Raw genomic sequence first — 12,361 nt, 5'->3', positions numbered from 1 at the left:
GAGTGCAGATTATGGAGTATTGTCAGCCTTTATGGAATATTCTAGAGTCAGCCATTCCTTCCTCAGAGACGGCACCTTGGCCTTAAGTTAAAATTTCCAATTCTTGAAACAGAATGACTATTAAAGGATAGGCCATGTGTTTCTTCAAAGTGATGGAGAATCTCTTAAAATAAGACAATCTTCGTAGGCTACCCGGGCAGCTTAGTTTTAGGACGTGAAGTATGTGGGTGAGACAGTGAGCGACAGGCACAAATCCAACTGACAATAATTTGTGAATAAATTATACTGGTCATTCTCTGTTCTGATTTGTAGTAGATCAGAAAGTGACAAGACACATGAATGTCATCTCGTCCCTAAGACACATACATATCACACACTATATACATATTAAAGCCTGTGTATTGGGGTATATGTGCATATGGGTGTGTATATGTGTATACACATGGAGTGTACTTTTAAACAGTGTGAACAGCTGAGTCCAGATGAGTGACTATAAATCCAACATTTTTACAGTAAATCACAGAGGTATTCTGTAGTGAACATGTTTGGTTTTTTTTTTTTAACACAATTTTATTATATCCTTTAAAGATAGCATTAGTGTTAATTAAATAGATCCACAGGTAAAATGTATATTGTGGGAGTATCTCTGACATCTCTGTTTATTAAACTGGGCAGACATTAAGTTAGTACTTTCATTGGAATAACCCCCCTCAACCGCAATGTAAAATATCATCTAAAGACACAGCACTGTGGTCCCCCATGCCCCCTTATAACTTATCACCACAGCGTCTCATAAAGGCAGCGCTTAAGTACAGTGGGACTCTTGACCTCAATCATGGTTTGCACACCAGCTTCTAGTTATGTCCGGGCTTTCTCTCGGTGACGCACGCTTCCCTCCATGTCTCTCCTGGCCACCATCTTCGGTGTTCAGAGCGCACATTTCCTAATAAGCCACAGCGACTCGCGCACCCTCACAGACTCTGTCGACGGTGCCCTGAGACTCTCTGCAGGGGCAGAGCCGGGTCAGCCCGGCCTGAACCCTGAGCAGGGTGAACGGTCTCTGGGGACCCGGCTAGGATGCCCCCACTGCCTCCTCTGGACAGCCAGGGCCGTGGCGCCCACATGGGGTCTCTGAGTCTTAGTCTTTGAAGCGGCAGAGGTGACAGAGTAAACCTCCAGGCGCCACGTGAGCCAGGACAGGGTCCTCCAGAGAGGAGGCCAGACCAGACGGGCACCACGTCACCCGGGTCATCCTCCCTGAATCGCGGCTCCTGTCCAGCTGTAGTGGGAAGGGTGCTGACCCGCACCGCCCCACCCCGTGCCTGGGCGGTAAGAGTGATGACCAAGGACCAGCACAGACCGGCACCTCCTTTCCCAACAAGCTAAAACGACCATTGTTTAAGTGACTCTGAAACTTTAATTACAGATACTTTTCAACATCTGAAAGTGTGGCTTTGTCCTCTTTCTGCGGAAAGGCTGGCACAGTTGTTCCCTTACACTCATGTCTTTTTCTGCTCCCCTGTCTCTTCTTTATGTAAAAAAAAAAACTGTCTGGATCACAGTCCCAACCAACTCTGCTCAGCATCCCCAGCTGGGAACTCAGAGAGCAAAGCAGGTTCACAGGAGCAGGAAGCAGCCGCAGAGAAGCAGCAGGAAAAGCTGAAGCCGGAGCTCCCCCGAAGCGCACAACGATGGAAAGGAAGAAGACGGTGGAGCTCTTGCCCCGCTGCCTCTGCCAACACGCTTGCCTGAAACCCTCTGCGGTCTTAAAGTGCAATTATATGGTGAGGACGCCCAGGCCCAGGACCCAACTGGACGGAGTTCAAAGCTGAATCTTCAAACAGCTCATGACTCAGGCTGGGCGGGTTGGAGGGTGGAGGTGGCGGGCGGGAAGGAGCACCATTCTCAGCCGCTCAAGTGCATCTGAGGAAGAAGTGTCTCTTCTTTCCATAAAGTCTGTAAATTGTAAGGCATCCTGGTGTGGAAAAAAAAAAATCACACCCTTGGCACTTCTAGCCGAGGCCGAGCCAGGGTGACAGAGTCCAGAGGCCGGTGAGCCCTGCCAGCAGCAGGGGACCTGGGCTGCTCCCGGGGGCCCAGCTGCGGTGCCCATGCCCCCCGGGGTCCTCAGAGAAGTCCTCAGGCCTGGGCGCCGACGAGGCGCACTGCACCAGGGGCATCTGGTAGGACGTGGCTCTCTTCTCGGGCCGGTCCGGGCTGGAGCCATCGCTGGGTCTCTGGCCGTTGAACAGCAGGTAGCGGCCGCGGGTGTCTCGCTCCATCTTGAAGATCTCGTACTCCGTGTGAGGCAGCCTGATGCCCAGGGCCACGCAGCCGTTGGTGTGGGTCACATCCTGCTGGACGCCCACCTGCCAGGAGCCCTCGGCCCCACACTCATTCCCGCTGAAGACGTTGAGGAGTGAGGCCGTGGCCGCGTCCATGGGGGTGACCTTCATGTGGTTCACTGCCAATGAGACAAGATAGCTCTGTGATGCGCGGCTGCTGGCGGCGCCACGCCTCACAGGCCCCTGCTGTCAGCCCACCCCGCAGACCATGGCCCACAGGAAGGACCCTCGGGTGGAAAGGATGCCATGCGTGGACGTGACCAGTGGCCACCCCAGGCACCTTGCAGGTGCCACCAGGGGAAGTCCAGACCATCTGCTGTCCATGTTGAGCCCACTCAGCAGCTGACCCAGCCTGTTCTATGAAGCCAGACTGTCCCCAGGGAGTGGTCTCTGGGGACACTGCTCATTGGGATGGACACCATTGTCAACAAAACCTGGAATTTGTTTTTATGAATAGGTTTTGAGGTTTTTAAATAGTTTTGGTGTCAGACACCTATATGAGTGAGCAGTCTTGCAAATTAATACTGGCCCATGAATTGAGCAACTAAGGTTAATTAGGTGGCAAGCAAGAAAAATATGCTTAAATCCATTAAAGGGAAACCCCAACCAAATTCGAACCCCTCTCAGGGGCCATATTCTGTGTACACACAAGAGCTATGGGGAGGGGGGGCGGGGTTTGAACCCTGGGATGCTGTCATGGGAGGGGTCACACCACTGTCTTATTTGTCCATGACAGGGTGGACACCTGCCTAAAAAGATGCACATGCTCAAACAAAGCCTAGAAATAGAGCCCATATGACACCCTGGCTGACAGCAGCCTGGTGAAGTCACCCTTCACCTGCCTGCAGGCCTCCGACCTCCCACCTGCAAGTGCATGGCATCTTCTCCAGGGTCAGACAGGCAAACATTGGGGCACCAGATGCGCCACTGACCACAGCCCAGGGGCCGCAGCGAACGATGCCCTGACGGCGGGAGGTCTCCTCCCCAACATCCCTGCAGAGAAGATGCCCTGTGCCCCGGCTCCGCCTCCACAGACACGCCCCCGCACCGCCCCCATGACATCAGCTCCGGGGCGGTGTGGGCCCTACCTTTGAACACGAACTCCGTGCCACCGAGGACCCTGGCGGAGTGCACGCCGCGGCTGTAGCGGCCCCTGGCGTAGAGGGTGAAGGTGGGGTGCTTGCACACGGGGTCCGAGTAGTGGTAGTAATGTCCCTCCCAACTATGGTTGTTGTCGTGGAAGATGAAGTGGCGTGTCAGGAAGAGGACCTCGGGCCGCACCTCGCAGCGCTGGCTCACCCACTCGCCGTGCAGCCCCACCGTCAGGTCCGCCTTGGGGGGCAGCAGGGGCGGCCGGTGCTCGTCCGAGCGGTGGATGATGCGGCAGGCGACGCAGGCGTGGTCGTGGTTCTGCAGCCGAGACACAAGGTGGGAAAAGACGGTGTCCACGAGGGCAGTGCAAACGCACAGCCTTCGCCTCCCCAGGGCACCATGCCGTTAACCAGGGTACGCGAGGGCGCCTGGGGGAGTGTGTGCCCGCCTGTTCTCATCAGCACGCACGTGTGGGGGTGATGGTAGAGCCAGGCCTAAATATTTCAACTGTGATTTGAAGGCCCTTTGAAAATCCTGTTACATCTTATTCCATACCACCTGTCTTGGACACTTGATGTCAAAAAGAAAGGCTGGCACCACCTTGCCCAATTAGGATGGCTACTATCAAGACCCGGCTTCCCCCAGTGACTCAGCGGTAAAGAACCCACTTGCAATGCAGGAGACATGAGAGACCCAGGTTCCATTCCTGGGTGGGGAAGATCCCCTGGAGGAAGGCATGCAACCCAGTCCAGTATTCTTGCCTGGAGAATCCCATGGACAGAGGAGGCTGCTGGGCTACAGTCCATAAGGTCAGGGCTGCAGCAACTTAGCATGCACTATCAAGACCAGCAGAAAATGAGAGTCTTGGTGAGGATGTAGAGAAACCGGAACCCCATTGCACTGCTGGTGGAAATGTAAAATGATGTAGTTGCTTCAGAAAAGAATTCTCTTAGGACCTGGCACCCCACTTCTGGCTTATACCCTAAAGAACTGAAATCAGGGCCTCAAACAGGAATCTGTTCACCCCTGTTCACATCAGCACGATTCACAATAATCTAAAGGCGGAAGCAACATTGTGTATCAGTGGCTGAATAAAGAAAATGTGGTCCAGACATGCAAAGGAATAGGATTCAGCCTTGAAAAAGGGGATTCTGACACATGCAGGCTGTTACATGGATAAACCTGGAGGACATTATACCAAGTGAAATGAGCCCGTCACAGAGGACAAACCCTGTACGATCCCACATAGAGGGACCTCAAGTGGACAAATCTATGGAGACCAAAAGCAGAACAGAAGTTCCTGGGGGCTGGGGTGGATGGAGAGGAAGGTCATACAACAACCTGAATGTCCTTGACATCACCGAACTGGATGCCTAGACGTAACTAAGATGGTACACTTTGTTACCTGTATTTTACCACAACTAGATTTTTTCCAATGAAAATAATTATGAGACATTAGAAGGAAAAAGGCTTCTGAGGTGGCGTTAGTGGTAAAGAATCCACCTGCAAATGCAGGAGACATAAGAGACGCAGGTTTGATCCCTAGTTCGGGAAGATCTCCTGGAGAAGAGAATAGCAACCCACTCCAGTATTCCTGCCTGGAGAATCCCATGGACAGAGGAACCTGGCAGGCTATAATCCATGGGGTTGCAAAGAGTCAGACATGACTGAAGCGACTTAGCACGCACAGAAGGATAAAAGCACTCCAGTTGCCGTGGGTGACTCAGGGCGCTGTGTCATGAGGGCAGGGGTCCCCGAGAAGGAGGGCATGAGGGCTCGGCCTCAAGGAGGCAAGAGCAGAGGCCAGGGAGGATATGGGCACTCCTGTACCCACCTGTATGCGCTGGCCCTCAGTCTGGACAGTGTGCTGGCTCTTCCTGACTCCTGCTTCATGGTTTTAAGCCACGTACTTAGTGTGAGAGCAGCCACTTGTCTGTGGGGAGTGCCTCTTTGCCTGGGCCTGCCTTGGGGCACCAACGTGGATCCTGCATGAGGGCTGTCTAGGGCTGCGGCTGAGAAAACCCCGAGTAGGGGCCCCGAGACTGTCAGCCACGTGGATGCTGTCTGCCTGGAGCAAGGCTCGGGGTTCATAGAAAAAGCTGAGGTCTGGGAGTTGGGAGGGCAGCTCTGTGACCAGAGAGATGGCCATTGCCAGTTGCAGGACCCAAGGCCCAGGAGGCCTGTGGCCAGGGCTGCCTCCTAGGACGGACATCCTCTCTGCTCCTCTCCACGCCACGTGGGTCTGTAAACCCACCCAGGCTGCCAGACGCCGGCCACGCTAGAAGCCCACGCCCACATGACCGCTCTGTGGCGGGAGGGCAACCCTGGTCCCGCCCCTGCCTGGGGCCCACCAGGCACAGCTCCGAGCCTGCGGGCAGGACTGACAGGTGGTCACTCGGCAGGCAGGCACTTGTTCTCTGGGCAGAAATCCAACCTCGAGGCCTTTCCATCCCTCGAACTGACTCTGAGAGGGGCTGCCTTCAAGAGCAGGAGGGCAAAGGAGGGGACCAGGGCATTCCAGTCTCCCCCCTCCACGCTCTCCTTCCAGGACAGCATGACGCCCACTGACAGTCCTCGTGCCAGTGGAGCCAGGCATTATTTTCGGGAAAGGAGGTTTGCTTGGGGCTTGAGGAGGAGATCCAATAGGCAGCGCAGAGGCTTCTCTGTCCCGGTCCTCATGTGTTTGTACACCTACGGTTTCCTGCCCAGGTCTCTGAGATACACAAGAAAGTGCCCTACAGCCCGTGGTCAGCAGGGGGCTGTCTGCAAGCCACCACGAGGACACGGACCGGAAGGACACGTGCACACAGCCCACGGGGGCTTCTTTGCACAAAAAATGATGATTCCAGCCATGGCATGAGAGTCAAAGGCCAGCAACTGCAGCTGGGGACTGTAGGAAAGATACCGATCTCTCCATGTCAACGTCCCCATGCATAAAATGAGCACTGTTATACCTGCATAAATGCTGTAGGAAATGAGCACAGATTAAGGCAGGTCCCACTCTGTACTCCGAGAATTGCTGCATAGAGAAGTTTCGGCGAGTTGGGGCTGTGTGTGTGCATGGCACTTGGTAGGAAGACCAAACAAATAGCACGTCTCCTGCTATATGTGCTACGATCTTTCAAATGCATGATAGGATGAAAAAGACAAATTTAATTGAAAGAAAGCATCATTGAATTCAGTAATTTTGCCATGATGTTATTTTCTTGTAAATTACTAGGAAGTGAAGGTTTCAAATTTATTTTACCTTAGAAGGGGGTTCTGATACTCAAAGTTTGGGATAGAAAGCTAATATAATGCCTGTAACATCATATAAGCTTCCGCATCCAGGAAGTTAGCCGCTTAATGGCTAGTAAGTGTTATTGTGAGCAGCACCTTGATCAAACTATACCTGCTGTCCCTGCCCCCCCACCCCAGTCCACAACATCTGAGTGAAACCAGCCCAGTACTCAGACTCAAGTCTCTGAGATTTCACAAACGTTCTGATGCTGGTGCCTGTTAGCAAACATGCCAAGTGGTGCAGGAGACACCCTGGAAAGAGAACCCTCTGAGAGCACACACCAGGGTGCTTCCAAAACACACGCAAGGAGCGACTGCTTGGCTACTCCCCCAGGAGCTTGCCAGCTGGCAGCCTGCTGATTGCTCCCCGACTCCTGCCTACCAGCCAGATCCTACGCAGCCCACAGGTCCCGACAGGCCAACCCAGCCTCCACTTGCTTCCTCCTGCTTCCACCATTCGGTTTGCTATCTGGGAATTTTAAAACATCACTTGTGACCACTTCATTTCTGGCCATTCTAGGAAGACACGAGCCTCAATCCCTGAAAAGATCTGTTTGCTTCCTCAAACACCAATATCATTCAGGAAGGGCCCAGAATTCTTAGACTGGGCGGGTGGGGCGGGAACAAGGGGTCTTAGTTCTTATAAGAGCTGCTCCGATGACACCAGGGATCAACTGTTCTTCAGAAAAGGAACCAGCTCAGAGGAGGGGGCACTGGTGTGTGGCCTGGCTGGTCCATGCCCAGCACGGTGGTGTCTGGTGTTTTTCTTTAAGAAAGACAGGGCAGGGGTCCTAAACTCTGAGATGAGGACCTGGCTGAACTCTGGTTCTTTCATGTAAGTGAGGGTCCCGCCTGAACCATTTCTGGTTGGCAGCGGAGAAACGCAGGCTGGGTAGTTTTGGAGAAGCTTGTCATCCATCCGCTGGGAGGGAGTGGGAGGAAGCTGGCCCTTGGGTATTGATCTTGCCAAATCTGTGAACTAGTTACTTGACTTCATGCATCCTAAGTCGCTTCAGTCATGTCTGACTCTGTGCGACCCTATAGATTGTAACCCGCCAGGCTCCTCTAAGTCCGTGGGATTCTCCAGGCAAGAATACTGGAGTGGGTTGCCATGCCTTCCTCCAGGGTATCTTCCAAACTCAGGGATTAAACCCATGTCTCTTACGTCTCCTTCATTGACAGGCAGGTTCTTTACCACTAGTGGCACCTGGGAAGCCCCTGTAGTGGTAAAATATACATAACACTTGCCATCAAAGTGCATTCACATAGTGGTCCAATCACCACCAACTGTGTCCAGAACTTCTCCATCTTCCAAAACTCTGGCCCCACCTCATTCGAGCCCCTGACAACCAACATCCTACTGTCTGTCTCTAAGAATATATGACAACTTGAGGTCCCTCATATAAGTGGGATCATACAGTCCTTCTTGTAACTGGCTTATTTAACACGATGTCCTCAAGGTTCATCCACATGCCAGCCTGTGTCAGAATCTCCGTCCTAAGGCTGAGTGGTACTCCACTGTGTGCGTGCACACTTGGTTTAGCCATCATCTGCCGGTGGACACCTACACTGCTTCCACTTGTTCGCTACAGTGAACGATTCGGCTATGAACATTGCTGTCCAATACACCTCAGACCTTGCTTTCAATTCTTTGGGGTCAATACGTGGAACTGCTAATTGTAATTCTGTCTTTGGGCTTCCCCTGTAGCTCAGTAGTAAAGAATCCGCCTGCCAGTGCAGGAGGTATGAGTTCGATCCCTGGGTCGGGAAGATCCTATGGAGGAGGAAATCACAACCCACTCCAGTATCCTTCCCTGTAGAATCCCATGGACAGGAGTCTGGTGGGCTATAGTCATGGGGTCGCAGAGTTGGACACGACTGAGCGGCTGAACAATGACAATTCTGTGTTTGATGTTTTGAGGACTTGCCATACGGTTTTCCACAGCAGCTTCACACCATACATTCTCACAAAGGTCCCCATTTCTCTATATCCTCACCAATTGCTACTTTCTCCTTTCTTTGTAACAGCCATCCTAATAGGTGTGAAGGTGGTAACCCATTGCAGTTCCGATCTGCATTTCCCTAAGGATTAGAAATGCTGAGCATCTTTCATGCACTTACGGGCTAATTTGTACATCTTCTGTGGCTGTGCCACATGGCATGTGGAATCTCAGCTCCCCAACCAGGGACTGAACCCGGGCCCTGGCAGAGAAAACCTGAAATCCTAACCACTGGACTATCAGGGAACTCCCCTTACTCATTTTTTAATTGGGTTTCTTTTATTGTTATTGTTGTTGAGTTGACTAGTCACAATTTTAAACAACTCTTTCAGTTGGTATTAAGAAACCAAATGTCACAAATGAGTGGGATTTCTGGCCTCTCAATAGACACTGTCAACAAGGGGACAGTTTCAGTCATGGTTGGATAAAGGGAACACCTTTCTGTCTTGTGGATAGGATTTTTTTAAAAAGTTTTGATTTGTGCTGTTAATTACCACCATCCTTGGCTTGAATATTGGGCTTCCCTGGTGGCTCAGATGGTAAAGAATCTGCCTGCAATTCAGGACACCCAAGTTCGAGGTTCGATCCCTGGGTCGGGAAGATCTCCTGAAGAAGGGAGTGGCGACCCACTCCAGTATTCTTGCCTGGAGAATTTCATGGACAAGAGAAGTCTGGTGGGAAGCCCATCATGGGATTGCAAAGAGTTGGACATGACTGAGCGACTTTCACTTTCACTTTGGCTTGAATAAAACTCAAAAGATCTATAGGAACAACCGTGGGGAAGCAAAAATTAAGGCTGAGATACTGCCCCAGGTGTGAAATTTCTCTTTTCCAAGATGCTTTTCTTTTTTTAAAAAATATTTATTTCTTTGGCTGGGTCGAGTCTTAGTCGCAGCACTCGGGATCCTTCCTTGCAGCACAGGACTCTCTAGCTGTGGCAGGCAGGCTTAGTTGCTCTGTGGCGTGTAGGATCTTAGTTCCCCAACCAGGGATCAAACATGTGTCCCCTGCATTGCAAGGTGGATTCTTAACCACTGGACTATCAGGGAAGTCCCCCAGATGCTTTTCTTAAATAGCAGGCTTTCACGATGACTAAGGAGGGGAAAAGCGTTTCAACATGAGGAGTGACCTGCAGCAAGAAATGGGTTGGGTGTCTGTAACTGTAGCCTTAGACCCCACTCCCCACCCCTGGAGGCTGGCAGTCCGTCTGGCCAGGCCGGAGCAGCGCTCAGACCCCACTCAGCCTGGTTACCACCAGCCAGGAGCTGATGCAGGTGCTGAGGGAAGAGGACTCAGCCACACAAAGATGCTGCCCAGCAGTCCTGTAGCTGTGATGCAGGCACCCAGAAGGTTCCAGCTGGAAGGACAACGAGGGCAAGAGAGGCTCAGCTGCTCCTCGGTCCTGTGTGTGGCTGCCGGATGCTTCCGGAGCAGAGTCGAGGGAACACTGCGTCCTGGAGGTAGGACGGGACATTGGGTGTGTCCCCTGGGGAACAACACTGCATTTCCTAGAAACGGTTTTCTAGGAGGTTTAGAGTCTGAGCCGTGAGCTCACAAAGACCTTTCCTGTAAATCACACGAGAGAGAATCCTGCCTTCAGCTTGCCGTTGCAGACACACTGCGCCCAGACCCAAAAGCAGGATAGAAAGATCCTTGAGAAGACTGCTGGCTCTTCAATACAGATGACTGTAGGGGAGGTTTCAGAAGGAACTTTGAATTAACGTTTACTTGGTTGTGTCCTAGAGCATTTAAGAACTGAAGGCAACTCATCCTCACAGTCGAGTTTGCCATGAAGGCAGTGGATCCCACGTCTGACCCCTGCCCCATCCTCGCCCCGCAGCTTGGCCAACACCCCGAACACCAGGACTCGCCCTGGAATTCCCAACGTTGACTTCCTGCACCAGGGAGCTCACGCCGTCCTCCCAGCCTCCGGGCCTTTTAAGGGACGAAATGCTTACCGCGTGCATGGTCCCTGACAACAACAACTTCCTGGTCTGCTGACTCCCTGAATAAAGCAATCTTGCACTCAGGAATCAGAAAAAAAAAAGAAAACACGCTTCTGCAGACACAGTGGAGGCCAGGAGCCATGCGGCGTGGCCGTTGCGTGATAATGCATTTCTTGGCCCCGGGGTGTCTACCTGAGCAAGCCCGCCGGAGTCCAGAGCCCATCAGCTGATCCCATCACCGCTGGGCAGCACCCGGCCGCAGGGGCAAGGTCACGGTTCTTTACAGCAGCATCCTGAAGGTAAGCCGGCTTCTGACACTGTCTCAGTCTTGACTCCTTGAATGCCCCGTCCTCGACCACCTCTTCCAATTCCCATCACCTCCACAAACCCCTCTCCTTTCCCTGCACTGGCAGAAAAGAGCGGAGACTCAGATTCCTCCATGAGCTTCTGGATCCTTCTACCAGTGCACCTGTGACACCCACTCACTGCCCCACCGAGAGTCATGCCAACCACAGGCCTAAGGAGACACCCTTCCTGCCGCAGACCCACCTCCCAGAGCTGGGCGGACACCTGCTGTCCACGGCCATGTGGTCCAAGGTCCCTGGGATGTCACAGATGTCACCATAAACCTGTATTTCTCACGGGCTCTGAAGAGCCTTGGAAAGACAAACTCCCTCCAGACAATGGCTGTTTGAGCCCAAGGTCTGCAGAGAATGCAGGACAGAAAGCACATGGGAACCCCTGCTTCCTCCCAGGGCTCAGGCAGCCCCAAAACATGCTGCTGGGCTTCTTCCTTGCCGGGCAGCCCCGCCATCACATTCCAGGCCAAATACCTCAGGCACGTGGCTGGGGAGAGTGGTCTGGTTTGCAGACACCTCTCTGATTTACGATGCTGTGGCCTCACCGGCCTAGGGTTTTGGATAAAGCCCAATTCCGTTTGCTTGCAAGCCTGATCCTGAGGCCCTGGCGTTTCCAGTGACCCCGGCAATCTTTGCTCTAATCACTTTTGATTCTGCCGAGGAAAGAAGGCGCCTGGCTAACCCTCCGCGGCACAGGAATCCAGGCAGAGGGGAACGTGCCCTGAAGCTGAACTCGACTCAGGCTGAGCCTCTTCTTTCAGGGTTACTTTAGGGGGTCCTGTTTTTCTTTTTAATGAAAAGTAGCCAACTTCATCCGGAAGAATCCTCCCAGGAGGCTCACCTGAGTCTCTTCAAACATCACGTATTTGCCGAGGGCTCTGAACCTCACAGCAAAGTTGTACAAAGCTAAGAAAAACAAGCTGATTTAAATTTTCTATTTTTACACGGTGTCCCATTTCCAGAGGGGTTGAAACGAGTGGTTTTAAACTCAATTTAGCAGTTAAGCTAATTTTCAGCCAGGTCTCTAAGGACTGGCGATTAGGGGAGGTGAAGGGTTCAGAGGAGGGGGCGGCTGGGCCTGTGGTCTGTCCGGAAGCGCCCCCAGCCCCTCCTTTCCCAGGCGGCGGGAGGGCGGGCCTGAGGGAGCCGGTGGGCAGACAGCACCTAGGGCTCTAGAGAGGCCCCGGAGGCCGAGCCCATTGACCTACGCCCCCAGCCCGCCTGGGGAGGGATCGTAACACTTCCTGACCACTCGCTCGCAGCGGCCCGGACGCACATGCCTGGGACAACAGGAGAAGAACGGGCCTTTTCAGCTCCCCGAGCCACGGGGCCGGGCCGGC

At 52.9% G+C, this 12,361-nt stretch overlaps 1 protein-coding gene across 1 annotated transcript in view; it reads right to left on the bottom strand.

The window, feature by feature from the left end:
- Positions 1-427: 427 nt before the first annotated feature.
- The window catches only part of APCDD1 (APC down-regulated 1), a 32,566-nt gene continuing 20,632 nt past the window's right edge, over positions 428-12,361 (bottom strand). Inside the window, exons 4-5 of the mRNA XM_065932587.1 lie at positions 3,434-3,755; positions 428-2,464 (exon numbers count right to left, since the gene is read on the bottom strand). Of these exons, the coding sequence (XP_065788659.1) occupies positions 2,013-2,464; positions 3,434-3,755 (774 nt within the window). The 3' untranslated portion in view covers positions 428-2,012. The remainder of the gene's footprint in view (positions 2,465-3,433; positions 3,756-12,361) is intronic.

The sequence above is a fragment of the Muntiacus reevesi genome, chromosome 4, assembly GCF_963930625.1.
Source record: "Muntiacus reevesi chromosome 4, mMunRee1.1, whole genome shotgun sequence".
In the NCBI taxonomy this organism is placed as follows: domain Eukaryota; kingdom Metazoa; phylum Chordata; class Mammalia; order Artiodactyla; family Cervidae; genus Muntiacus; species Muntiacus reevesi.
Note: the sequence above shows the minus strand (reverse complement) of the source record. Positions and strands in the feature narration are given on the sequence as shown.